This window comes from Conger conger, chromosome 9 (assembly GCF_963514075.1).
Source record: "Conger conger chromosome 9, fConCon1.1, whole genome shotgun sequence".
Lineage (NCBI taxonomy): Eukaryota > Metazoa > Chordata > Actinopteri > Anguilliformes > Congridae > Conger > Conger conger.
In genome coordinates, this window is record NC_083768.1 from 12,263,123 (window position 1) to 12,288,134 (window position 25,012).

General features: G+C 49.1%; 1 protein-coding gene across 2 annotated transcripts in view; it reads right to left on the bottom strand.

Moving 5' to 3' along the window:
• Nucleotides 1-239: 239 nt before the first annotated feature.
• slc4a2a (solute carrier family 4 member 2a) overlaps nucleotides 240-25,012 on the bottom strand; it is a 53,500-nt gene continuing 28,727 nt past the window's right edge. For both annotated transcript variants that reach the window (XM_061254018.1, XM_061254019.1), the window contains 20 exons: nucleotides 24,230-24,489; nucleotides 22,844-22,980; nucleotides 20,647-20,939; nucleotides 15,620-15,756; nucleotides 12,532-12,712; nucleotides 11,469-11,604; nucleotides 10,898-11,090; nucleotides 10,026-10,131; nucleotides 9,576-9,760; nucleotides 8,834-9,050; nucleotides 8,293-8,496; nucleotides 7,697-7,845; nucleotides 7,064-7,258; nucleotides 5,800-6,018; nucleotides 5,154-5,243; nucleotides 4,732-4,898; nucleotides 4,203-4,456; nucleotides 3,815-3,984; nucleotides 3,471-3,644; nucleotides 240-2,624 (listed from right to left, as the gene is read on the bottom strand). In XM_061254018.1, coding sequence (XP_061110002.1) covers nucleotides 2,544-2,624; nucleotides 3,471-3,644; nucleotides 3,815-3,984; nucleotides 4,203-4,456; nucleotides 4,732-4,898; nucleotides 5,154-5,243; nucleotides 5,800-6,018; nucleotides 7,064-7,258; nucleotides 7,697-7,845; nucleotides 8,293-8,496; nucleotides 8,834-9,050; nucleotides 9,576-9,760; nucleotides 10,026-10,131; nucleotides 10,898-11,090; nucleotides 11,469-11,604; nucleotides 12,532-12,712; nucleotides 15,620-15,756; nucleotides 20,647-20,939; nucleotides 22,844-22,980; nucleotides 24,230-24,489 — 3,548 coding nt within the window. In that variant the 3' untranslated portion in view covers nucleotides 240-2,543. The remainder of the gene's footprint in view (nucleotides 2,625-3,470; nucleotides 3,645-3,814; nucleotides 3,985-4,202; nucleotides 4,457-4,731; nucleotides 4,899-5,153; nucleotides 5,244-5,799; nucleotides 6,019-7,063; nucleotides 7,259-7,696; nucleotides 7,846-8,292; nucleotides 8,497-8,833; nucleotides 9,051-9,575; nucleotides 9,761-10,025; nucleotides 10,132-10,897; nucleotides 11,091-11,468; nucleotides 11,605-12,531; nucleotides 12,713-15,619; nucleotides 15,757-20,646; nucleotides 20,940-22,843; nucleotides 22,981-24,229; nucleotides 24,490-25,012) is intronic.

The window sequence follows — 25,012 nt, forward strand, 5'->3', positions numbered from 1 at the left end:
GAAAAGGTGACTACTTAAGGCGGTACCCCCTCCCCCAGCAGAAGAATAATGTATGAGAATTTAGAAAAGCTAAGCTTTACCCCAGGCTTGGACTCCTCAGTCATCCATAATTCCTTTAGATGCTCTGACCGATCGTTAACAGATTCAGTGAGCACATTTTAGACGAAAAGCAGGTACAAAAGAAAGAATTCAATAACATCGCCCACCCCCCACCCTGGAAAGTGGCTTATGTAGTGTACTCATCAGGCCATATGTCCTCACAAGTATTGTAACATTCCTTACACTAACATGTCTCCCACTGTCACTCACAGGAATCATGTAGCCAAGGCAGGGTTACACTGCAGAGCCTAGTGTGTGAACACATTTCCTCAGTGTATCATGAAGTTTTCAAGACATTTTGAGTCTGCCCACACACATTTCTCTGCTTGAGGTTGCGTGGCGAAGTGAGCAGAAAAAGCCTCGTCCAAAACGGACACATTCCAAACGTTGCCATAGCAATGGCACAACCAGGCTGCAAAATTTCAGCAGTGTTTTTTACGAGAGTTTAAAATTGTGCGCTGTGATTTTAGTGTGTAACAAAAGGATTTTCCGTAAAATAAACTTTCAGACCGTCGTGCAAATAATACTAGTGAAGAGAGAATGGTTTTCTATGTCGACAAGGCACCTATTAAAAGCACACATAACTGTAGCAATACTCTAGAAGAAAACGCAGTAATATGTCACGTTCAGTCAGTTCACAATAAAAACATAGGCTGCGAGTGCAAATTTGTGAACGTGAAAAGCAGCTACTTTTGCTTTAAAAAAAAAAGTATCTCAACAGCTACTTCACAAGGATCCAGAGAAGGTTCCTTTAGGTTTATAGGCCAAACGACTTACATTTACTTAAAAAATTACTTCTTAAAAAAAAAAAATCACAAGCCACAGGAGCAGCCTATTCTCAGGAGGCACGGAGACAAACAAAGGATTTTGGTAAAAGAAGAAAGCATTCGAGTGAATCGCAGAGCGTAGATGTTTATCTGCACTGTTCTCGGGAAAGCAGCGTATCTGGAGAGTGACCTAGCACTGAGTGTTAAATACGCACAGTCACAGTGACGACGGGTTCGTCTTTGTACATTCTCTGTATGTCTCCCTCTGCTGGCGAGGCGGCGTCATGGCAGACACTGATGTGCCATGCAGTGGATTCAAGTACCTACTGAGAGGAGAGGTCCTCTCTATGTTCACCTTGTGGACAGCAGGTTAGTGCTACAGACCAGCGACACTACTGAGGAACCATCCTATTGCTGCCTATTTTTCTCCGGTGATTTAGAGGCATCCCCCTTTTTCGTATACGCCCCTTCCCTCCCTGCCCTAACCACTATAACGCCACACATGCACAATCACAGTGTCCTGTTGTGGCCTCTTTGGTACTGGTAGGATTTAGCCACAAGCAATGCCTGAATGTACAAAATGTACACAGCCATGCAAGCCTTATCCACACTTACGGACATGAATGTGGCATTGAAGGGAGTACTTGACCAATTTAAATATCCATGCATACTTTCTGCTTACTCCTGCATGTCAAATGTGAACGGACACAGTGTTTTTTTTTTTTTTTTAAATGCAAAGGCACCGAGATTTGGTCTTGTGAATGCACCATCAGAGCTGACCGAATACATGATTTCTGTGCTGGTCTGTCCGGTACGTTCTGCAGTCACGTGGCTACCGCGTGCCAATTTCCGCACACTCCACGCTGCGGTCTGCTCTGCCGCGGCAGAATGAGAGCACTGAGGCTGAACACGGGGTGGGGGTAAATGTGCAGAGGCCTTCTTCGCTCGCCCCTTTCCGTGAATGGCGATGACATGAGCTTGTGACATCAAGGGATGAAGTAGCCGGTCCATCAAAAGGGCTTGGGCAGCTGGGGGATTGAAGATGGCGGTCTCCCCCCGTCCGGCCTGTGAGCGTAGCGTGTGAGAGCGCTTGGGTCAGCTCGACTGAGGTGGGTCTGCGTCGGGTCAGCTGGACTGCGTTGGGTCTGCGTCGGGTCAGCTGGACTGCGTTGGGTCTGCGTTGGGTCAGCTGGACTGCGTTGGGTCTGCGTTGGGTCAGCTGGACTGCGTTGGGTCTGCGTTGGCTTAGCTCGACTGCGTTGGGTCTGCGTTGGCTTAGCTCGATTGCGTTGAGTTTGTGCGGCTGTGCGGCACTGGACTCGTGGGGGGGGCTTATACCACATGACCTGCTAGTAGCTCCGCCCCTCGCTCCCCCATGCTCCCACCAGCCCGCCCTTTTAGTTCCCTTCTCTGCCCCTCAACATCTACCCACCACCCCCACTTTCGTCTTCCTGAAAACTACACCTAAACGAATCAATCAGGAAGACCGAGTATAACAATGATTGCCAAACAAAAGAAACGTGGTTACAAATATAAAATGAAATGTTCGGAAAAAAGGAAAAGCGATTGTGAATATACAGGGAGTGGGGTCGTTCACTCGGTGGGCGGGGCCAGCCGGCTGAGTGACTGGCAGGTCGGTGTAGCCACTCAGAGGGATGCGGGAGGAAGGGGCGTGTCTTAAACCGGCATGTGCATCTCCGAGTACTCGTCTTGCCCCTCCTTCTCATCGAACGTGGGCTCCGCATCATCGGCATCCAGCTGCAGCACAGACAAGGAGAGAAAATAAAAGATGCATAAAACAAACAGGTTAACTGCCATATTGTGTTACTATACATGCTGTTAAAAAGTCCTCATTTAAATCTTTTTTAAATGGAAAATATATCAATGTCTGCAAATAAGTATACATTTAGGCTATAAGAATTATAGTATGTATTGCATGCACTGGAAGACCTTCTTTGGTTGTTTTGCTGCGATTCTTCTATTATTATTCCTTGGTGTATTTTATGTCGTCACATCCGTATTGCTATGAATTGTGGGTCTCCATCGAAGTGGATCTCTGGAAGTCCACATGAGCCCCCGCATGAGCTAGAATTTGGCAGCCCTTGCCACTCCGGACTTCATGGAAACAAGCCCGTTAAAGGTACAATAGGTAAGATTTTTGTGTTCAAATATTGTTCCAAGACCATTGTAAATCCCTTCCTATCATTGAAAAAGGCTCACTGACATGTTGACTCACCCTCTGCCTGTGTTTATAGTCCTTAAATTCGGGTTTCAAAATATGCAGTTGACAGGCTAGCGCTCTGTACCAAAACGTATCGTATAGCTGTTCAATAATTCAAGCTCATTGGTTGAAAATTGTCACAGCCGATGGCATTTCAACGTCAGTGTGTTCACAGAGAAGCGGGAGGGATAAACAGTGTTGTGGTTTGAGGGTGATTGTTGCTGCCTCTCTTGACCGTTAGAAGTCCAAATGACCCATTGTACCTTGAAGTTCAGCAGTTTGCATGTGCGGAGAAGACTGGACATGTGGATTGAGCCTTATATAAGCGCAGAACAGCCCGGCAGGGCCTCCGGCGGACTGCCGCCCCCTGCTGGATGACTCACACATTGCATCTCGCGGGAGGAGAAGATGCGCGGCATCAGGAACATCTTGATGGGCACGGTGAGGATGAGGAAGAAGGGGAAGGCCAGCGAGGCCGCGGTGGACATGACGGCCCACAGCACGGCCAGGCACACCATCTGGATCCCCGTGAACAGGTGCATGCGCAGGGTCCGCACCTGCACACACACAGCGAGAGAGAGAGAGCGGGGTCAGCCATGTTACAGCACACCGACACCCACGAGCACACATCTCCCTCTTAAGGGATAACCTGGTACCTCAACACACCCTGTTTGAGATGTTATACATGCAATTACACAGATGCATGCCCGGTGGTGTGTGGACTCACCTTGCGGACGTAAGTGTGGTCGGGGTGGTATTTTGGAGGCATCAGCAGCAGCAGCATGCGTTCAGTCAGCTGGATGCCGTTGAGGGACATCACGCCCATGTAGAGGAAGATCCCGAACAGAACGGCCAGGGGGATCCGCCGCAGGAGGTCTCCGATCACGATGGACAAGCCTGCGCAGGAGGGAAGGAGAGAGGAGGACAGGAGCGGGAGGGAGAGGGAGGGAGGGAGGGACAGTGACAGGAAGGAGGAGAAAAGGGAAGATGGAGACGAGAGATAGAATGCAGGAGAAAACATAAGACACCTTACGAGAAGTTTCCAAGCTAATCAATGCGTTAGTTATTGACTTTGTACACTGATGTATCTCCAATGACCGGCTTTGAACTCGTACCCACGAAAATGGCCACAAGCAGCCCGGTCACCCTCTGCTCCTTGACCTCCTGAATGCGGGGCTTGTCTCCGGGGGCGACGGCCTTGCTCATGACGGTGAGCGCATTGACGTGGGTGACGGAGCGTACGGTCGCCGCGGCCAACCAGGGGAGGCCGAAGAGTGAGGAGATCCCGCCCACGGTGACGATGATCATCAGGTCCAGGTGGAAGCCTGTGCCTTTCACCAGCATCCTCTCCTTCTTACTGACGATCAGCCTGGGAGCAGAGAGGGAGGCAGGAGGGTGAGAGGAGAGGAGGTGAGACACTGAACTGCAGCTAAACACACACAGATAGAGAGAGAATATGGCCTTCACCCTTTCAAGAGAAGGTTTTTTGGAAGGTTGTTTTTTTTTTTTCAAAATTCCAAGTCAGTGTTCTAGAACTCCGTAACATTCAATGACCAGCAGTGACTGTGACATCAGCACAGTCCTTGGCTGAACATTCTAATCACACATCTGTGACCTCACACCTTAGCGGCTCAAGGCACTCACGAGGTGATCTGCGTCTCCATGAAGATGAGGATGAAGACCAGCAGGGCTGGGAGGATGCTGGCAGCCATCATCCAGATGGGAAACTGGCCATCCGAGCCCAGGGGGTGGATTATCCAGCCACGCTTCTTCGGGCTGGTCACCGAGAAGCCACTCGGCACGCTCAGTTTCTACGGAACGGGAACGGAAACGAGAACAGGAACGCTCAGCTTCACACGTGACCAGAAGGCTGCCGTCAGCAGCAGATACCCTGTGGTTTTACTGTACATCTAGACAGCGTCAACCCGTTGAACATTAGGGTTATCAAAATTATATGTCACTGCTTTCAATGACCAGTAGTTGTTACATCAGCATTAGAATGTTCAGTTAAGAACATCTTTGTGATCTCACACCTGTCTGACAGCGGAAGGTGTGAGATCGCTCACCTGGCTATAGATGTCCCGTATGCTGTAGTCCACCAGGACCATGACCAGGATGGCGATGGGGACCCCGAAATCTCCAATCACCCTGCGGAGCTGACGGGACAGAGGACAGTCAGTGGGCTGGACCACAATCTACAAATGGCTGCCAAGCACTCAGCGGAAAGAAGTCAGGTGGAAAATCCAGGTTTGGAAAGTAAAACCCTTTTGTTCAAAAGACATGGATTTGCTAATTAGCACAATTCTTCAGTCAGGAGGTAGAATTAGTGAAATCAGAGTTCATGGGTGGAAGAAACAACTTTTCCTGTACTTTCTGACCCCTGAATGATCCACCTTACTTCATTACAAAACAATACCGGAGTAGATCTGGGGGCTACCGAGCAGGAAAGAGACAATTTTCTTTAAACGTTTGGCACTGTGGAATTCTAACTAATTGTTATTCAGAAAAAAGCATCCCATCTATACTTTTCCCATCATGTCTAAATGCAACGTTCGTTACTTTCGATGTCTGTAGACGTGGTGAAAATTTGCACAAACAGGCTACACATTTTGCTGCCCACTTCTACAGCCGAGGACAGGGCTGTCTGTGTAAGTGCTGTCAGTTTGCTGGCAGAGCTGAGGCAGTGAAACACGGAGCCACCCTCGCACTCACCCTGCCGGGGAAGAACGCGCTGTTCTTGAACTTGCGCAGGTAGAAGGCGATGAAGAACGTCCCGGACATGAGGACCAGGGACAGCAGGGCGGTGTTCGGCTCCGCCAGAACCTTGGGGGGGCCCGAGTCGGTGGCGTTGCCCGGCAATGGGATTCCTGTGCTGTTCTGTGCTGTGCTGTTGTCCAGGGAACAGCGCTGGAGAGGGTGCTCCAGGAAGATCTGCAAGAAGGGAACAGAGCCTTGTGGTGAGCATCCCACTTCAGCCCCAAAATGGACACCGACCTGTAGAATCTGTGATTAATCATATTGATGACACTGCTTGCAAACTGCTGTACGGATCACACAAGCTTTCACGTGGTCTAAACCAATTCCCCTTCTATTAACATTACATTACATTACATTAATGGCATTTGGCAGACGCTCTTATCCAGAGCGACGTACAGTTGATTTGACTAAGCAGGAGACAATCCTCCCCTGGAGCAATGCAGGGTTAAGGGCTTTGCTCAAGGGCCCAACGGCTGTGCGGATCTTATTGTGGTTACACCGGGAATCGAACCAACGACCTTGCAGTTCCCAGTCATGTACCTTAACCACTACACTACAGGCTGCCCCAACCCCCTAAGGTGTGAGGTAACAAATACAGGATTAGAATGTTCTTAACTTTATGTAAGAATGTTGTAACCTTTTGCATACTGTATCCAAAAATGTTGCTGCTATCATTCATACTAGAGTGGAAACAGAGTATTTCCATGAATCTTACCAGAACAGTTACGGGTTAAGATGCACGAGTGAAAGGAGGTTTGCTCAGTGAGCCTGTTTTTTCCCTCCATTTTCCACAATGCCTAAGCCTGTGGTGCTGGCCTTCCTAATCCTCATCCCGGAGGGCCACATTCCAGCACGTTCCCTGGCTCTCCTTAAACCACTAAAACCACTGGAACACGAGGGAAACCTCCGTTTGGATCGGTCTGAATAAAGTCTAAAATTGTGCACGAGATCAGTCAAGGAGCAAGGCCTCCGTGACCTGTTTTGAGTGGTTCGGATTTAACCCTTTACGATGTATGATCATAAACACTGTATGTGAATAGCATGTTCTTAAGTGTACATTCTAATGCTGATGTGTAACAACCACTACTAGTAACTGAAAGCAGTGAAGTTCTAGAATACTGTTCCAGAAAACGTTCCAAAAAACCTAACCTTCAAAAGGTTAAATGTCCACCTAAGTTCAAATCTGCCAGCCCCCTCCTTCCTCCCTGCCCCTTCCCACCTTGCCCAGCTTGGAGAAGGTCTCGTAGATGAAGATGAGGGAGATGAGGAAGGCGAAGATCTCCTGTGTGAAGCGGGACACGAAGCAGACCAAGAAGCTGCCCTCGCAGGCCACCATGAGCACTACGATGATGATGAGCCAGAACCCGATCCAGACCCGACCAGTCAGGTACTCCATCCCATTGGATCTGCAGAACTATAGATTCAGAGGTGGAAAGTCTTAAGAGGTCAGAAATGAAAAGTACTGCCATGTGTTTCTCCCACCCATTAACTCATCCAACCAACAAAATACAGAGGACATTTACTTTCTGAGACAGGACACAGACAGGACAATATAGAGAAGCTGTTGCCATAAATAGTTTCACAATTTATTATCCTTACTAAAGTTTAATATCCGTACACCAATTGCCAACATACCAAAAAACCCCAGAGAATATTAAACCATTAATGGGCAATATGCATTCATCATAAAGATTTGAATGCTATGCTTCCATAGTAATTTTCACTACCCAACTGTTTCATAATGGTAGTGATCAGCACATGAAGGCTGCAGAAGTCCCTTAATGTCATGAACAGCTGATGATATACACTTCAGCAGCTCATCGCGAATCCCCGCTGCGTGTGGAAAACTCACCTGAAAGAAGGCCTCTTCAAACACGAGCACGGGCCCGGAGAACCCCACTATCAGCATCGGGTTGGCCCCTATAATACTGAAGATCACCCCCTGTACGGCCGTGGCGATGATCAGCTCTGACACGCCGATCAGCCCGTCCGTCTTCTCACCTGAGGGAGAGAAAAAGGAGCGTCTGATTTACTAAAACCTTTAAGCATGCGAAAAACCATTACCGTGTTTTTCAATGGTAGTCTTTTTGCAATCCATCATTGGCTCTGTTACTAGTTAAATGGTAAATGGTCGGCATTTGTAGAGCACCTTTCACCCATTCATACACACACTCACATGGCGATTGGCTGCAATGCAAGGCAACAACCATCTCGTCAGAAGCATTTGGGGGTTAGGTGTCTTGCTGAGGGTGGGATGGAACCAGCAACCCTCCGACTGCCAGACGATGACTCTTACCACCGTAGCCAATGCCCCCCCCCCCAGTTATATACTTATTTGCATGTGAAAAGGTTTTTTACATGCTAAAGGTCTTAGCAAATCAGGCCCTGAATAGTTGGAAACCTTTCCACAATGCTTCATTCACCCCCTTGTCCTCCCCCCAGACTCACCCAGGAGACCCCCGAAGGTGATGGCGGGCGACAGGGCGGCGAAATAGATGAAGATGACCGCAGCCATGCACTGGGCGTTCATGGCGTCCTTGAAGTCGCTCATGTACTTGGGGTACCGGCGGCGGGCGTCCCGGATCACGCCCCCAAAGAGACGACCCGTTCTCTTCAGTGGATCATCTCCAGGCTTGAAGGGCGCAAGGAGAGCTTCGCACAGAGGCAGAGGTGAAATACAGGAAAGAGAAATAACGAGACATAAAAGTTGTTTACAATGATTGCTCAATATGCTGATTGATGAAATTCCAGTGAACTTGATATAAGAATGCCACTTGTGTTTACTGTAAAAACAGTACAAGAACCACAAATGATTGACTTGTTCTATGTTCAAGATAAGTAGAAAGATACACTTGCAGACTTTATCATTTTGAACAGTGGCTATCCAGGTGGCTATCCAGGCACTGGGGCACTGCAGAACCTTACAGGAGATGGTTCTTCCTGGGTGTCGCTAAACATTGCATTGTTCACATTTGGGTTCCCTCTGTACCTTTGTCTTCTGGACTCTTTGGCTCTTTGGCGAGCAGTTTCACCTCCTGCTCCTCCCTCTTGCGGAGCATCTCCCTCTGGAACCGAGCCACCGATCTCAGGAGCTCCTCCCCGCCCAGCTCGGAGGGAGGCAGCACAATGCTGCAGTCCAGGAAGCTGTTGATAGCATTGAGCAGGTCCTGGCGGTCGTCCGCCAGGTAGGCCGCCTCATGGAAGTGCTGTGGAAGGAGCGGACGAAGGTGACGACCTGACCTGACCTGGCCTTGGCTTGACCTTGACTCATGGGGCAAATGTATAACGGGGCAAATGTATAACAGGGCTCCTCCGTCATATCCAGAAAGGGCCAGTGTGGGTGCAGCCTTTTGTTCCAACCCACACAGGGATTTCTGGATACGATCTAAGACCCCTGGTATAGATCTTTGAGCATATCACTAATTACTCCATACAAACTAAGTTACTGAACTCATATATGCCTTCTAAGTAGTCACAATCTTTGGCCTTGTAGTGATAGCATTCAGTACCTCAGCGAGTATGCCAACCCTAATCTGGCACATCTCATTCCACAAATTAGTAGCTCAACCAGATCTTTAGCTACTGAATGACGTGTGCGTTGTTAGGGCTGAAGTAAAAACCTACAGGATGGTTGATCTGCAGTCAGCTCTGCTCTTGAGTGTCTCTTTCATATCACCTCTATCCTGGCCGCCCTCGTCCCCCCCCCCCCCCCCCCCCCAAACCCGCCTCACCTTGTCGGACATCAGAGTGGAGATGGAACGACCGATCTGGTGGTAGTCCATGTTGGTGCTGGGGGGCCCGAGCAGGACGAAGATGAAGCGGACCGGAACCGGCACCTCCAGAACCGACTCCAGCAACACGGCCTCCTGCAGCCGCACGAAGGCCATAGTGGGCTGCTCCAGGAAATCCACGCTGCCTGCAATTGAGTATAGAAGTTGTACGCAAGTTTAATATTGAGTATATTCAATAGCAGGCAAGTGCGCCGATTCAGACACAGCCACTCACTTAACTGTACACTTCACCTATTGCTCACATTTAGCAGACTGAAAATCATCCACAAGGGGGAGCTATTAACACTCAAGTAGCTGAAATGTGCGGGTGCTTTGTAGGAGTAGTGCTTTGCATCAAACTGTGTATCCTTTTTTTCCCGGTTTTATTGTGTCCTTGGCTGATAGACTCACCTACGAGGACGACTGTGGCCTCGGCGTTTTCAGGGATCTTCTCAAGCAGCTTCAGTTCATGTTTGGATTTGGAGCGGTGCATGCCCAACACTGGAGGCATCTCCTTCTGCGGGAACACACGCCCAGAGACAGAGCCTTAGCTGCGGCTGATGCCAAACTGCCCCCACCTGCCCCGGGACACACGTCCACCCCAGGGTGTGCCTAGCAGGCGCGGTACAGTTGTGCAGTGACCAGCAAGATACAGAGAACCTCTCACAGAGCTTTGCACAGAGTTTGCATGTTCTCGCTGATTCTGTGTGGGTTTCTGCCAGGGTACTGTGGTTTCCTCGCACAGTCCAGATGGCCTGTAGCGTAGTGGTTAAGGTAACTGACTGGGACATGTAAGGTCGGTGGTTCTAATCCCGATGTAGCCACAATAAGATCCGCACAGCCGTCCGGCCCTTGAGCAAGACCCTTAACCCTGCATTGCTCCAGGGGAGGATTGTCTCCTGCTTAGTCTAATCAACTGTATGTCGCTCTGTATAAGAGCGTCTGCCAAATGCCAATAATGTAATGCAATGTCCAAAGACATGCAGGTCTGGAGAGTCTAAATTGCCTGTAGGTATGAATGTATGAGTGAATGGTGGAGCGATGGATGAGGAGACCTGTCCAGGGTGAATTCCTGCCTCTCGCCCCCCTGCATACTGGGCTAGGTTCCCACCTCACCGTTTAGAAAAAATGATGGATGGATGCGCCTGGCAGGTCACCCCATATTGTGCTAAGGCATGACATTTGGCACACTACCACTGCTAAATTGCTGTCCTGCAGTTGCAGGGTCACAGTGACACGCTCTCGGCCACCACAGCCGCTCCTCATTTCTCGCACCGCCCTACCTCGTTCTTCTCCATGTCGATGCGGGCGTCGTTCTCCGGGCCGGTCCCGCCACTGCCCATGAGCGGGTCGGTGACGGACGGCTCGGTCTGGGCGATGTGGTTGGTGCTGTGGTGGTGGACCATCAGGGAGCCCAGGCTGGCGGCTGAGATGTTGCGCGGGAAGGTGCTGTGGTCCTTCTCATCACTCGGGTGACTGCAAGACGGGGACCAGTGTCAGGGACCAGTGAGTCAATGCCTAGTTTGTTCATTGTCAAGATTTAGGTTGGTAGACGAGTTTTTATAATTGTACATCGCTTCTCCAAATGTAACGGTAGTCGTTTTCTAATTGGAGTATTTTCCCAGAAGTGGGAGGAGACAGGCCAAAAGTGGGTGTTGCTCAACACTTTAATTGCCAACTGATGATAAGGAAGCCATGGAGAACCTGCAGACACCGTGGCCCCCTGGGAATGCAGTTTGACAGCCCTGCTGTAGGCCAGCCTGTGCATGCCCTACAGGAGCCCAAAGTGGCGGTAAATGGGCCGTCTCGGGGGAGGCGCGGCGGGTCGCCGTGGAGACGGGGAGTCCGGCCCACCTGTGTTTGAGCAGCAGGGCGCGCAGGACGTTGGCGCGGTCCTCAGCCTTGATCTGGTCAGAGATGATCATCTGCTCCACCACCTGGTGTGCGATTCCGGGCAGGGACTTCTGGTCCAGGTCCAGGAGGACTGCCCCTGGGAACGCACAACAGGCAACGACAGCGTCAACGACAGCGTCCATCGCCTGGGTTACCGTACTGCAGCAGACCAAGAAACAAGTCCTCCCCAGTCCCCAGTGTTTGGTTCCAATCACCTGGATTTGCTCATTAGCACAGTTCTAGAGTTTCCACCTCTACAGCAGACCATATCAGGGGCAGTACTCAGGGCATGAGACAGTCAGTGCCCATGCTTGCTGTTTTTGCCTGAATAATTACAGACTGATACCCGACTACCAGGAAATTGGCCCCGAATTCCCCAGACCTTCTGATTAGTCCTACTCTCCTCATCTGTCCTTAAATATCTTCATCTGGGTCTCTGTCTGACTCTCTCACACTCTTTCTCCACCTGCTCTCTCTACACCAAGGGTCCTCAACTGCTGGCTTACCCTCGGCCCTTTGATCGCTGAGGAACAAAAAAAAGTATTATTCATTAGCACAAACAAATGTCCAGGGCCTTGTCCGAATCGGCATACTTGTAAAGAGTACACAAGTTTTGTATACTTAATAGTAGGCAAGTATTCTGATTCAGACATGGCCCAGGTCAGCATTTGCAGTCTCAGCATAGCGCCCACTAGTGACAGAACATTGAAATAACAGCAGCTATGCACATTCTATGCATCTAATTTGTTTATGTAGGTATTCATAATGTTTTATTAGGTCCCTATTCTATGCTTGTGCCTCACTCCCCATCTTTTATCCTGGGACTGGTATCACCATGCAGGGTCATGGAGTTAGGTGGATAACTTGCACTGAGCAAACCCCGGATTTGTTCCGTAATCCTGCTTCATGATACTGACGCCCTCTCCCTCTCTCCTCCCGGCTCCTCTCTCTCCCTCTCTCCCCCCCCGGCCCCCCTCTTTCTCCCTCTCTCCCTCTCTCCTCCCGGCTCCTCTCTCCTCCTCACCGTGCGAGATGGTCTTGCGGAGCTCCAGGAGGCTGCGGAAGCTGAGGGAGGCCACGTGAGGCTTGCCCCAGCGGTCCGTCTCCTCCTCCACGTCCTCCTCAAACTTGATCCAACGCGCCGTCTCGCGCCACTGCATCTCCTGGTTCTTATCCATGATCAGCTCGTTCAGCTCCACGAACACCTGGGGAAGCACGCAGAGCCGAGGAGGAGAGGGGAGAAATGGAGAGAGAGGGAGGGAGAGGGAGAGAAAAGGAGAGAGAGAGAGAGGGAGAGAGATATGGCGGTCAAGGCACTGCAGATGCAGATGGTGGTATCTTCCATGTCCGATCTTATCCAAAAAGGGCCAGGGGTGGGTGCAGGTTTTGGTTTTAGTGCAGCAATAACACTTGATTCTACTGGACTAAACCAAAGACCTGCACCCACGTCAGCCCTTTTTGGATAAGATCGGACATGCCTGTTGTAGTCTACTGAACCTGAGCTCCCTGGTGCATGATAGATCTCCAGGAACAGGGTTGTGCACAATCTAATTTTTCATTTTATCCAGTGTGTTTCTAATTATTTTTGTTTGTGTGACAATGTGAAAGTCAGGTCAACATCGAGTACGATCATTTTCGTATTAAGTTATGCATACAATACACATGCTTAAACATTTGAAGATACCATGATACCATGTTAACAACAACACAATGTTAAAAAAACACATTTCTGTAGGCTAAAGACCTACTGATAAGATAAACCCAAGGATTATTCCTGTTCAATAGCGATAGCATCCTAAATGCAATTTTCAGAAATGTAATTTGGCCCTGTCACAGTGATCCACCTGAGAAAATTCCACTCTCCGCTCTCTCACGCATTGCAAAAGGCAAGGCAAGACCTTTCCAATGAAGCAATGAGACACACCCAACTCTGCAACACTGGACACCAATTACATTTCTGAATTACTTCCAGGTCATAGGCTCCTTGACCCTTTTCACTATCTTGTTTTTCCTTTCTGTTGTGTTCTCGCATTGACCTCCCTGTAAGTAAAGTACAATGGAAAAGCACGTAGCTTATTGCTCTGTGATTTTCTGCTCTAAACTGTTCTGCACAAACTGTCCTCAGGTGTTACATGATTATGGGGCTGACATGGCTCAGGCAGTAAGAGCAGTCGTCTGGCAGTTGGAGGGTTGCCGGTTCGATCCCCCGCCCGGGCTGTGTCGAAGTGTCCCTGAGCAAGACACCTAACCCCTAAATGCTCCTGACGAGCTGGTCGGCCATTAGCATTAATCACTCTACACACACACCCACACACAAACACAAACACACACTCACACACACACAAACACACGCACACACACATACACCCACATACACACACACACATATGCATACACATACGTACACACACGTGCACTCATACACACACACACACCCACATACATACACAAACACACACTCACACACACACAAACACACGCACACACACATACACACACATATGTATACACATACGTACACACACACGTACACTCGTACACTCATACACACACACACACACACCCACATACATACACAAACACACACTCACACACACACAAACACACGCACACACACATACACCCACATACACACACACACATATGCATACACATACGTACACACACACGTACACTCATACACACACACACACACACACACAAACACAAACACACATACACACATACTCACACCCACATACATACACAAACACACAAACAAACGCACACACACACACATATGCACACACATACGTACACACACACACACACCCACATACATACACAAACACACGCACACACACATACACACACATACACACACACACATATGCATACACATTCGTACACACACACGTACACTCATACACACACACAAACACACGCACACACACACACACACACACACCCCCACATACACACACAAACACTGACTCACACACAGGTGTGGAGTTACAGTGCCCGAACGGCAGTCGGGTGCGAGCTAAAGTTCACCACACACTCGATCGCTCACTGGTCGGCGCGGCAACGCGCGCGCACTCTCCCGCCGGGACCGGACCCCGTAGCCTCACCTTCTGATGGCGGGCCAAGCGGCCGGTGAAATCCAGCAGCACCATCCCGCCTGTCGAGGAGGAGGAGGATGAAGGACGAAGAGCGCAACGGAACCGGCGGTCGGGGGAACGGGAAATGGGGGTAAGGGGTGCGTCGAACGCGACCGTGGTGTCCGAGGGGCTCGCTCGCGCACGCCCACTCCTCTACAGGCCCCGCCCCCTGACCCCGGCGGAAACCCCATTAATAAAACACGGCCCGCTGATTGCGGCAGGCTGGAGATCCCGTGTCCGGTTGCCTAAGCCGCGCTTTCTTCGCGGCTTGAAAGGTAAGATGTCTTTCATTCATTTTTAACTGCGCTCCATCACCCCTCCCCTCCAATAGCAGGAGGGGAATGCGCGGGGAGCCAGGACAGGGGCGGAGGACGAAAACATGTTTTTGTTCTCGTCTCATGGAGACAATCGGAGAACATGAGTCAGTCCTCAATGGGGACGGACAATTAGAGCTGTTCACTGGACCTGCCCACTTCTTCATGGACCTTCGAGTCAACACCTTTAACACTCATCACCCCCGCGGTCCTATAAAGTGCCTTAAAAGCACTCAAACTCATAGGGCCAGTTTCACAGACACAGATTAATCTTAGCTTTGGACTAAATTGATTATTATTATTATTTTTTACAGATAATATCCCTCAATTCAAAATTGAATTTAGTCCAGGATAAGGCTTAATCTGCACCTGCGAAACTGGCCCATAACGTCCTCATATTGTTAACGTGACATTGTAGGAATGCATTGCAGCAGCAATGCCGACCTGTTGCCCTTCATCTGGGTCTTGATCGATGGCTTGATTGATGGCTACGCTAACGGCTACCTGCAGGACACTGGTGCACGATGGATCGGATACGCGTGCGTTAGCAGGTCTGACACGGGCGTGCGCAGCTTTCGGACCATGTGGGGGGTTTCGCTGGGGTGGGGGGTAGAGCTCGCCCAGCCCGTCAGCCCCTCGGCAGCTCTGGAGCCCTCACCTCATGTGGGGTGCGGTCCAATTTTCGGCTGCGCTGGCTGGGCTCCTTGTGGTCCTTGCTGATGTGCACCACTTGGCCCTTGGTGCTCTTCCTGACCAGGTGACGCCGTACGCCGGGGACATCCTCAAACCGGTGACCTGGGAGAGAGAGAGAGAGAGAGAGAGAAGGGAGGGGGGGATAGAGGGAGAGAGGGGGGGGGATAGAGGGAGAAGAAAGAAGGAGGGAGAGAGAGAGGGGAGAGTGCGCGCCATCAGAATCAAAGAATGGACAGTGCATGGAATGGATGCAGGGCACATTGAGCTCAGCTATTTTAAAAAAAACAAAAGAAAAAACAATAATACAAGATCTGGGTTCACATATCTGTACTGGTACCACTGAATAGACAAAAGGACCAGGGTGGGACCTTTCTAATTGATATTTTCATCCTGTTGATGAATGTTGAAACATTCAATCTACTGTATTGAAAAATATCTGACCCTATCTCTCCATCTACAACTATTCAGACCTGGGCAGGTTTTCGTGAAGTTAATGGGCAATGCTAGCGGAATTGATCAGAAGACGGACCAACACCGAGTTTCAAGAGAGCTCAGAAGTTTCCATCCTGCAATGGTACGGGCGTATTTCTCCACCTGAGTTCACAGTACTGCCCACGACAGTGTTGTGTCAGGTGGTGCGAACTGAAATGTGTTTGGGAAAACTTAATTAGGCTAATAAATAAGCCAAAGTGATGAATTTTCCACCCTGGCTTCGGCTGGAGAAACCATCATCGCTCATCGCTGTGAAACATCATCTTCATCGTGCTGACTGGAAGAGGATTGGACATTGGTTTTACGGGAGCTGCTGCAACTACAGCGACAGGGACGTGGGTTTCAGGCTGTCACAGAAAACATCAACAGATTACTCGACCTTCACCAAGGCACTTGCTTGTTGAGATGGAGAAAAATACATTAATGGACCTCCCACCATGACCTCATCCCACACACTGAATCTCAGCCAATCAGGGCAAAGCAATCAACTCCCCTTCCCTGATTTCTGCCAACAAGTCATGCTGTGCAAACATAAAAAAAATAAGATAAGTGTTTTAGTCTTATATTTAGACTTAAAATCTTATTTATATTCCTTTACTTTCAGCAAATACTCTGACTAAAGAACTTACTTTATGGGCCGATTTCACAGACGCAGATTAAGTTTAGTCCTGAACTAAATTGAGTTTTGTATTGAGATAAAATTTAATCAAGGATTAGGCTTAATCTGTGCCTGTGAAAATGGCCCTAAATCTCATTACAAGACTAAAACGTTTAAGACAGCCTTTTTTTTTTTTGCAGTGTGGTCACATAAACCTCCTCATCTTGTGGACTTTCAGGGGAATGAAGAGGGCTGGATTCACCCCATTTCTGACCGAGTGCCCCTTCACACTGCCAAGTGACTGAACCGGTCAAACCCCACACAGAACAGAGATCTCGACCTCACTCTTTTGTTTTTTATTCAACAAAAACATTCAGACATAATATTTAACTTTTTTATGTCCCCTTAAAAACATTCCCTGGCCTCACTCGTGTCATAATCTTTGCACGGTGAGCGCTGGACATGGACTGACCCAGCCCCCCTCCCCGGGGTCTAACCCCTCCGACTCCATCAGGGGGAGCGGAGGTGTAAACAGTCGCGGGACGAACAATAGGAGAGGAAAAATCCCATAATTCCCCTTGCTGACCGGCCGCCAAACCCCGCTGCTACTTTCCCAGGCTGACTGGGATTGCACAACTTTGGAGGAAACAAGAGGAAAATATAATTTAAGACGCCTGTGACACTATCGCAAGCCTTGAGGAGAGTCTCCACCGCAGAAGGAGGAATGTGATCAGAATTCAACTCTACCAGGGTACCTGTAGTCCAACTGGGATCATATACTCTGTTTGAGTTGATTTAACACTGAATATTTTACTGTGTATAGTGAGGGAGTGATTAATGTGTGTCGCTGCAACTTTGTCGCTGACCAGAAATCAACTGACCTTCCCAATCAATTGTCTATGCAATTTACTTTCAAACAGAAATGGATTGTGTTATTATTTCAGTCTGTTGGATTAAAAACAAAGGAACGTAGATCTAACGCATTCCGAAAGGTCCACGCTCCTTGCATTTAGTTTAGAGGAGGCTCAAGTGTAATTAAAACATTGAATTTGGATCTTTTCTGAATGTAGTCAAGTTTCATTTCATCACATTTACATATATTGTATATTAAAGCAAAGAGTATTAAAAGGCAAAGCACTTCAATATTGAATTTGCTTGCAGGTATACCGCTAAAATAATTTAACTATACAAAATAAACAGAATTACTGCGACTTATTTTTTTCTTAACAAAAAAACATTATCATAGTCAAGCCCAAAAATAAACTTGTTGAGCTTTCTTTTAATATATTTTGGGTTGTGTTTTAAATACTTTGTTGACAAGGTTATTTTAAGAACCGGCATCAGCCACACCATACTTTATTGAAACATTGCAGTGGTTGTTTTTTTGAATAAAAAAAAGCTTTACTTTTACTTTAGGACTACTTTCACGGTGAGCTGTTACATGACAACAAGTGCAGTTCCAGGGCATTCAGCATACGGTAACGGAATTACCCTTGCCTGTTTACTTAACTCCCTGAAAAAAACAAAAAACCCAATTCAGCTAAGATGACCGACCCCTGCCCCCGTTATGTAACAGTGCAGCCAGGCCAGGACCCCCTGCGGTTTCGGGGGGAGGGTCCCGGACGTCAGAGAGCAGCGGTGCCCCGCCACTCACACGATGTACGCGGGTGAAATACGGACCGGTGAGCGCTGTGTCATCACGGGTCCGCTGTATCCCCTTTCCTCCTTTCCTCTTCAAAGCATTCCCGCCTCCACTCCGATTAAAACCATGGGCGCGCACCAGTTACCTAATCGCTTCGCTCGGTCGGGTTATGGAGGAGCACAATGGAAGCGTTTGATTAATTACCCAGCTTTAGCGTTAAAGCGCCAGTGGGTGGGGACGTTAGGCGGGAGGAAGTTAATTAAAAAGCACAACTTTAAAAGTTCAGCTGGCACCAAAGCGAGCGCACACTCGCACAAGTCGCCGCGAGTCGTGAGTTTCAGCATCCGCACATCGATCGCGCTGCCAGTCACGTAGCATTCCTGCAAAAAACGTAGCCAGCATTACTCACTTAAGTCTGTCTCTACGGCTCCGTTTCGTTGCTGAAGACGTATTTTGATATGTTGTCTGTTTTTGCTCCTCAAGACCACACTACGTCCCCTCGTGTCAAAGCAGCCTTTTGTTCTGCTGACGTCTCGCAAGAGGCGCACAAACAACTGCATATGAACACGAGGCAAACAAAAGAGAAACAGTGGAGGGCAGATGTGGTGGGCAGCGCTGGGCCGCTTTCAAAGGGCTGACATTCCTGCAGAATTTAATGCGTCAAAAACAAATGAAAAATTTCATCTGATAAGATAAGAATTCACAGTTCTAGGCAGTTCTAGAAAGGCTACTTTGAGAGGGCCAGTTTCACAGCTTGGAGCTTGGACAGTGCATCAATAGATTGAAAACTAAAGTTGTGAAAACAAAAGCTTGGCTCAATGATTTTGTCACATTTTTAACCTTCACAGATGTTTTCATTGTTTTCAATACTTATTCTATTCATACAGTAAAAATGGTGATAATATAAAGGTATGGTAGTCCCCACGAGTCTCCCATTGCAACACCTCTAGGACAGCACTTAGAACCGGAAAAGAGCTTGTTGCTTGTTTTATGGGGAAAATAATGCAAATAAATAGAGCTGCTTACAGTCAGTAGTTCCCAACTCAGTTCCTGGAGATCTACCTGTAGGTTTTCACTCCAAACCTAACAAAGCTCATCGCATTCAACGGCTAGAGCAGGACTGCCCAACCCTGTTCCTGGAGATATACCGGTAGGTTTTCACACCAACCAAACCAAAACAAAGCACACCACATTCAACAGCTAGAGATCTTGTTGAGCTGCTAATTCGTAGAATCAGGTGTGTAAAATTAGGGTTGAAATGAAAGCCTACAGGATGGTACAGGAGGGGCAGCGTTTGGAGCACCACTGTGCTAGGATATGGATGAGTCATGTACCCAGTCCCTTCCAGGTTCTCACATGACCCCCAAACCCCAGCACATGACAGTGATATCTCCAGAGAATGTCAGACAAAAAGCTCATGTGACAAATTTGATGACCACTTTCTGCACAGCTGTAGGTAATACATTGCAAAAACCAAAAAAGAAGAAAATCTCAAATAATCTTAAAATATTATCATTCATGGGGGGGGGGGGGAGAGAGTTTGACAGATGTAATTCATTAATCAATGGGGTAAGAAAATTTCAAGTAAACCATAACTGAAAAAAAGCTAATATTATTTTCAGGCTCCCACCCCTCTGACTCACTATTGTAACTCGTATTCAAACGGAAGACACTAATATTTTTAACATTTGAAGACTACTTCCTGCGCAGCTGTACGAGAGACAGTAGGGCAGAGGTCACCAACCCTGGTCCTGGAGAGCTGCTGGGTCTGCTGGTTTTTGCTGTTACTCTGCACTTAATTTATCAATTATCAAGATGATTACACAGCTAACTCGCCTCACCTGGTTACCTGGGTCTTAACAGGGTGCCGTTTCTAAGGTGAAAACAAAAACCAGCAGACCCAGTAGCTCTCCAGGACCAGGGTTGGTGACCCCTGCAGTAGGGTATAAGTGACCACCCCCCCGCCGCCTGCCCTCGCCTGTCTAATTCACTATTGTAAGTAGTATTCAAACGGAAGGCAGTAATATTTTTAAATTAGTGGGGGTATAAGTGACCCTTCGCCCCCTCACCTGCCCCTCCCACGCCTTGCTCCCGTCCCTCTAACTCACTATTGTAAGTAGTATTCACTGACTGGGACCCGCAAGGTCGCCGGTTCTAATCCCGGTGTGGCCACAATGAGATCCGCACAGCCGTTGGGCCCTTGAGCAAGGCCCTTAACCCTGTTAGTGACCGCCCCACTCGCCCCGCCCCCGTGACTCACTCTTGATGCCGTCCAGGTCCGCGCTGGCGAGGGTCTGCGCCTCGCTCTCGTCGGTGGGGATGCGCTGGTACCTGGCCTGCTCGGCGCCCGTCATGTTGCCCGTGCGCCGGCGCTCCTGCAGGTCGTAGCTGCGGCCGGCCGCGCCCAGTTTGGACATGGAGGAGGCGGACCCGCGGGCGGGGGGGCTGGCCGAGGCCAGGGAGCGCGGGGAGCCGGGGGCCACAGGGGCGGGGCTCCACAGCCCGTTCCTGCCCTTGTGGAGGGCCGGGTGGGATGGCACCGAGTCCTGCTCTCTGTGAGGAAGAGACACACGATCACAAACACTGTCAACAAAAGCCCGTCTTAACATCTATTCCCCCCCCCCCCCCCCCCCCCCGCCCCCCTTGCAAGTAGAAATTATTTATAGCTAGTTTTAAGGTACTGTTTGTTTGACGAGTTTTCCTACCCCATTGGCCAATCTTGCAATGAGTCAAAACTGACTCTCCTCATCGGCAACAGTTTTATTAAAAAGGTTATAGACATATCGCTTCAAGTCTAAATATGAGATTAAAAAAAAAACGAAAAACTTATTTTAGTTTTTTTGCAGTGAGCAGACTAGCGATTGCTTCAAAAGCGAGACTCATGACTGTGCCGATGTTGAGTCCCACAGGATGATCCACAGGTAACCACAGCGTCTCCCAGGAAGGAGGGTTTTTTCGGTAAACACGGCGTGTCACAGACGGACAGGTCACTGCCAGCGACACTCAACCACACAGTGACACTGAATCAGTGACACTGAATCTAAATCTATTTGTGAAGCGCGGTTCACAAACAATCGTCACAACACGCTTCACTGGAAACCGTGATCTAAACCCGCAGAACAGCGAGCCTAGGGCAACAGTGCCAAGGAAAACCTCCCTTAGGACTGATGGGACGAAGCCTTGGGAGGAAGCAGTCCCACAGAGGGGGAGCCCATCCTCCTCTCGCCGGCTCAGAATTAGGGTTTTAATGGCCGACGCGGACAACGTTCACGTTAATGAAATAAGCGGCACCTAACCGAACACGTCCTGCGCCTTCTGGCAACCTCTTTCGCGAAGTCGCTTGTGCTCACGCCAAGAGCAGCTGTCGCCTTCAGGAAGGCAAGCCTCTCCGCGCCGCGACTCCCCCCCCCCCCAGCCGGGTAACAGCGACGTGTTCGAACTCGCCTGCCTCGTTACCTTAGCGCTGCTACTCACGTGAGAAAGTGCTCGACGCTTCAGCGGCTCGCTGTGCGCGCGGGGGAAGGGGGGGTGGGGGTGGGGTGGGAGGTCTCAGGTGATGCCGCGGCGGTAACCAGTCGCCGTATCCTGACACTGGTCTCTATCTCCCAGTGCGTGAGGTCACCCTACCAATCCACGGGGACTGAGAAGCTAAGACGTCTGTGAGAGGTTGGCTTCCACACTCGCAGGTGGAGAGAGAGAGAGAGAGAGAGAGGAGAGAGAGCAGAGGATAGGAGAGGTAGCAGATGCAGGAGGAAAAGAGGAAGACGGCGGTATATATACGCGAGCGTGCCGTCATCCGTCCTGGTCAGACGGGGGGCAGTTTGAGTGAGCGAGAGAGGGTGGTGGAGGAAGAGATGAAAAGAAAGGGTCGAGGGGTATTGTTCTTCAGGGCAGAGAAATATGGCCCAGGGGCCTCTGCGGATACCTCCTTCATGGCAACGCACCCAGCCCTCAGAGCCTGCCGCTGACATTTCATCTGGTGACGTCCTTAGAGCCTTGCCATAATGCCGCAAGAAATGTTAAGAGCTGCAGTTGGCGTGAGGGGTTATGCCATGTGTGTGTGTGTGTGTGTGTGTGTGTGTCTCTGCTGAAAAAAACAGCTCAAGCAAGGTTTTGAAACAGCTGGTAGCTGGTTGACTAGTTCAGACCTGCTCCCACCTCGACATGGTTTAGCTGGTTGATCAGTTCAGACCAGCTCCAAGCTTGACCTTTTGACCAGCTCAAGCAATGTTTTGAAACAGCTGGTGGCTGGTCAACCAGCAACTTAGTTAAGCTACCAGCACTAGCTGGTTGACCTGCTCATACCCAGCTAGACCAGCGTTATGACCAGCTTGGCCATGCTGGTTAACCAGCTCATACCCAGCTAGACCAGCATTATGACCAGCTCAATTTTCTAGCTGGTTGAGCTGACACGGGGGTGTCTGTTCATGTGTGTGCTGGTGGTGGCAGCGACTCACTCTGTGGGCGAGGCATCTTCCGGGATGCTATCCTTGCTGAGGCCTGACTCTGGCACAATGTCCAGTCTCCGGGGGGGTGTGTGTGTGCCAGACTTACTGGCTGAGGAGGAAGACTGGTCTTCTTCTGAAACAAAGAACTGGTGTAGGGTTGGGGGGTGTGGGTGGTGGTGGGGGGGGGGGGGTCGTGGAGAGACAAGGACGCGGGACATTAAGTATGAGTTCAGTGCCCCCAAATTACTATTATATTTTTGATAGGCCAAGAACACCATAAAGAAACTGTAACACCACTCAAAAACTCAAACACTTTCGGCCAGTCTCACAGACACAGATTCAGCCTTTAAATGAAAGATCAGTTAATTTGCAGAAAGAAAATTGAGACCTAGACCAAAGCCAAAGAATCACAGTGACTACTCCAATAATACCAGCTAGTAATACCCGTGTCTCCATAGACACAGGTTGTCATGGAGCTCAGGGTTAAGATGTCAGAACATGTTAAAGGTGTTATTCTACCTAGATAATAAATTTTGCTGGCGCCTTACCCTGTCATGAACTCTTAAGACTTAAATGGGACCTGCTGAATTTAAGGTTCGCTGAACTGTAATAAATCTTGTCAAACTATCTCACTTACTTAAGACCATCTATGAGAGAATCTCCATATTTCACTCCATATATCAAGTTTCACTGTGTGTTATCAGTCTTGTTGGGTTTAAGTCCTTCAGAGATTGTGCAGATATTGCAATTTGTTTTCAGTTTCAACATGCTCATTTTAAATATGTTATAGCAGATTGAATGTGACTGCTCATGTATTGGTACATTGATTGTGACTTTGTGCCTAAGTGTTGGCACATTAGCTGTGCCTTTGTTCTTATGTTTTAATGCATTCATTGTGACATTTTGCTTCCTGTAAGTGTTGGCGCATTTACTGTGACATTGTGCTAATGTGTTAGTACATTGATTGCGACATTGTGCTAATGTGTTGCCACATTAACTGTGATATCGTGCTATTGTGTGGGCGCACTGACTGTGACAATGTGCTAATGTGTTAGCTCATTGACAGTGACATCGTGCTAATGTGTTAGCTCACTGACAGTGACATCGTGCTAATATGTTAGCTCATTGACAGTGACATCATGCTAATATGTTAGCTCACTGACAGTGACATTGTGTTAGTATGTTAGCTCACTGACAGTGACATTGTGCTAATATGTTAGCTCATTGTCAGTGACATCGTGCTAATATATTAGCTGACTGACAGTGACATCATGCTAATATGTTAGCTGACTGACAGTGACATCGTGCTAATATGTTAGCTGACTGACAGTGACATCGTGCTAATGTGTTAGCTGACTGACAGTGACATTGTGCTAATGTGTTAGGCTAACGTACCTGCACCTCTCCAGTCTGAGTGTCGGTGTCGGTATCGGGCGTGGGCGTGGTCGGGTGCTCCTCCCCTTCGTGCTGGCTGTGCGACTCTTCCTCGATATCGTCCTCCTCCTCGTCCTCCTCGATGGTGGCGGCGCCGCTGCTCCCCGAGCCTCTCCTCCGGCCCGTTCCCTTCTTCTTCTTGCCGCCCTTCTTCTTGCGTCCGTCGGGGGACAGGTGCTTGGACAGGGGGTGGTGGATGTGGTGGGAGGAGTGCCGGTGGTCTGGACGAAGGAATTGGGAGTTTGGGTTTGAGTTTGGCTACGTCAAAGCAGCCGTTGCCCTCGGAGACAGTCAGACCTGGGTCGAATACGTGGGTGTTTTTGGATTCACATACTTTTCTGTGCCAACGTGAAAAGTGAAAAGTGTTTGAAATAATTATGTATTTGACCCAGATTTGGAGACAGTAGGCAGTGGATAAAACAGTCAGCGCTACTCAGCCCCACGGCCTGCGGGCTGCAGTGTCTGCGGGCGTTTGCTTCAACCGTGCGCTACACCACCTGTTTTCACTTATTATCTGAACCAAGCAGGTAAAATAATTAGTGAAATCGGACAGTTGAGACACTGCGACCTGCAGGACAGGGAGTTCAGTAGCGCTGGTATAGATTGACACCCTGTTTCAACATATGCAAATCCCAGTCTTTGTGCAGATGCTGGAGTTATAGGGGAATTCAAATGTGTCATTGCTCCAATTTACTGCACTGTGTTACAACATTTCCACCTCAGGTCTTTGGGCCAGGTGCAACA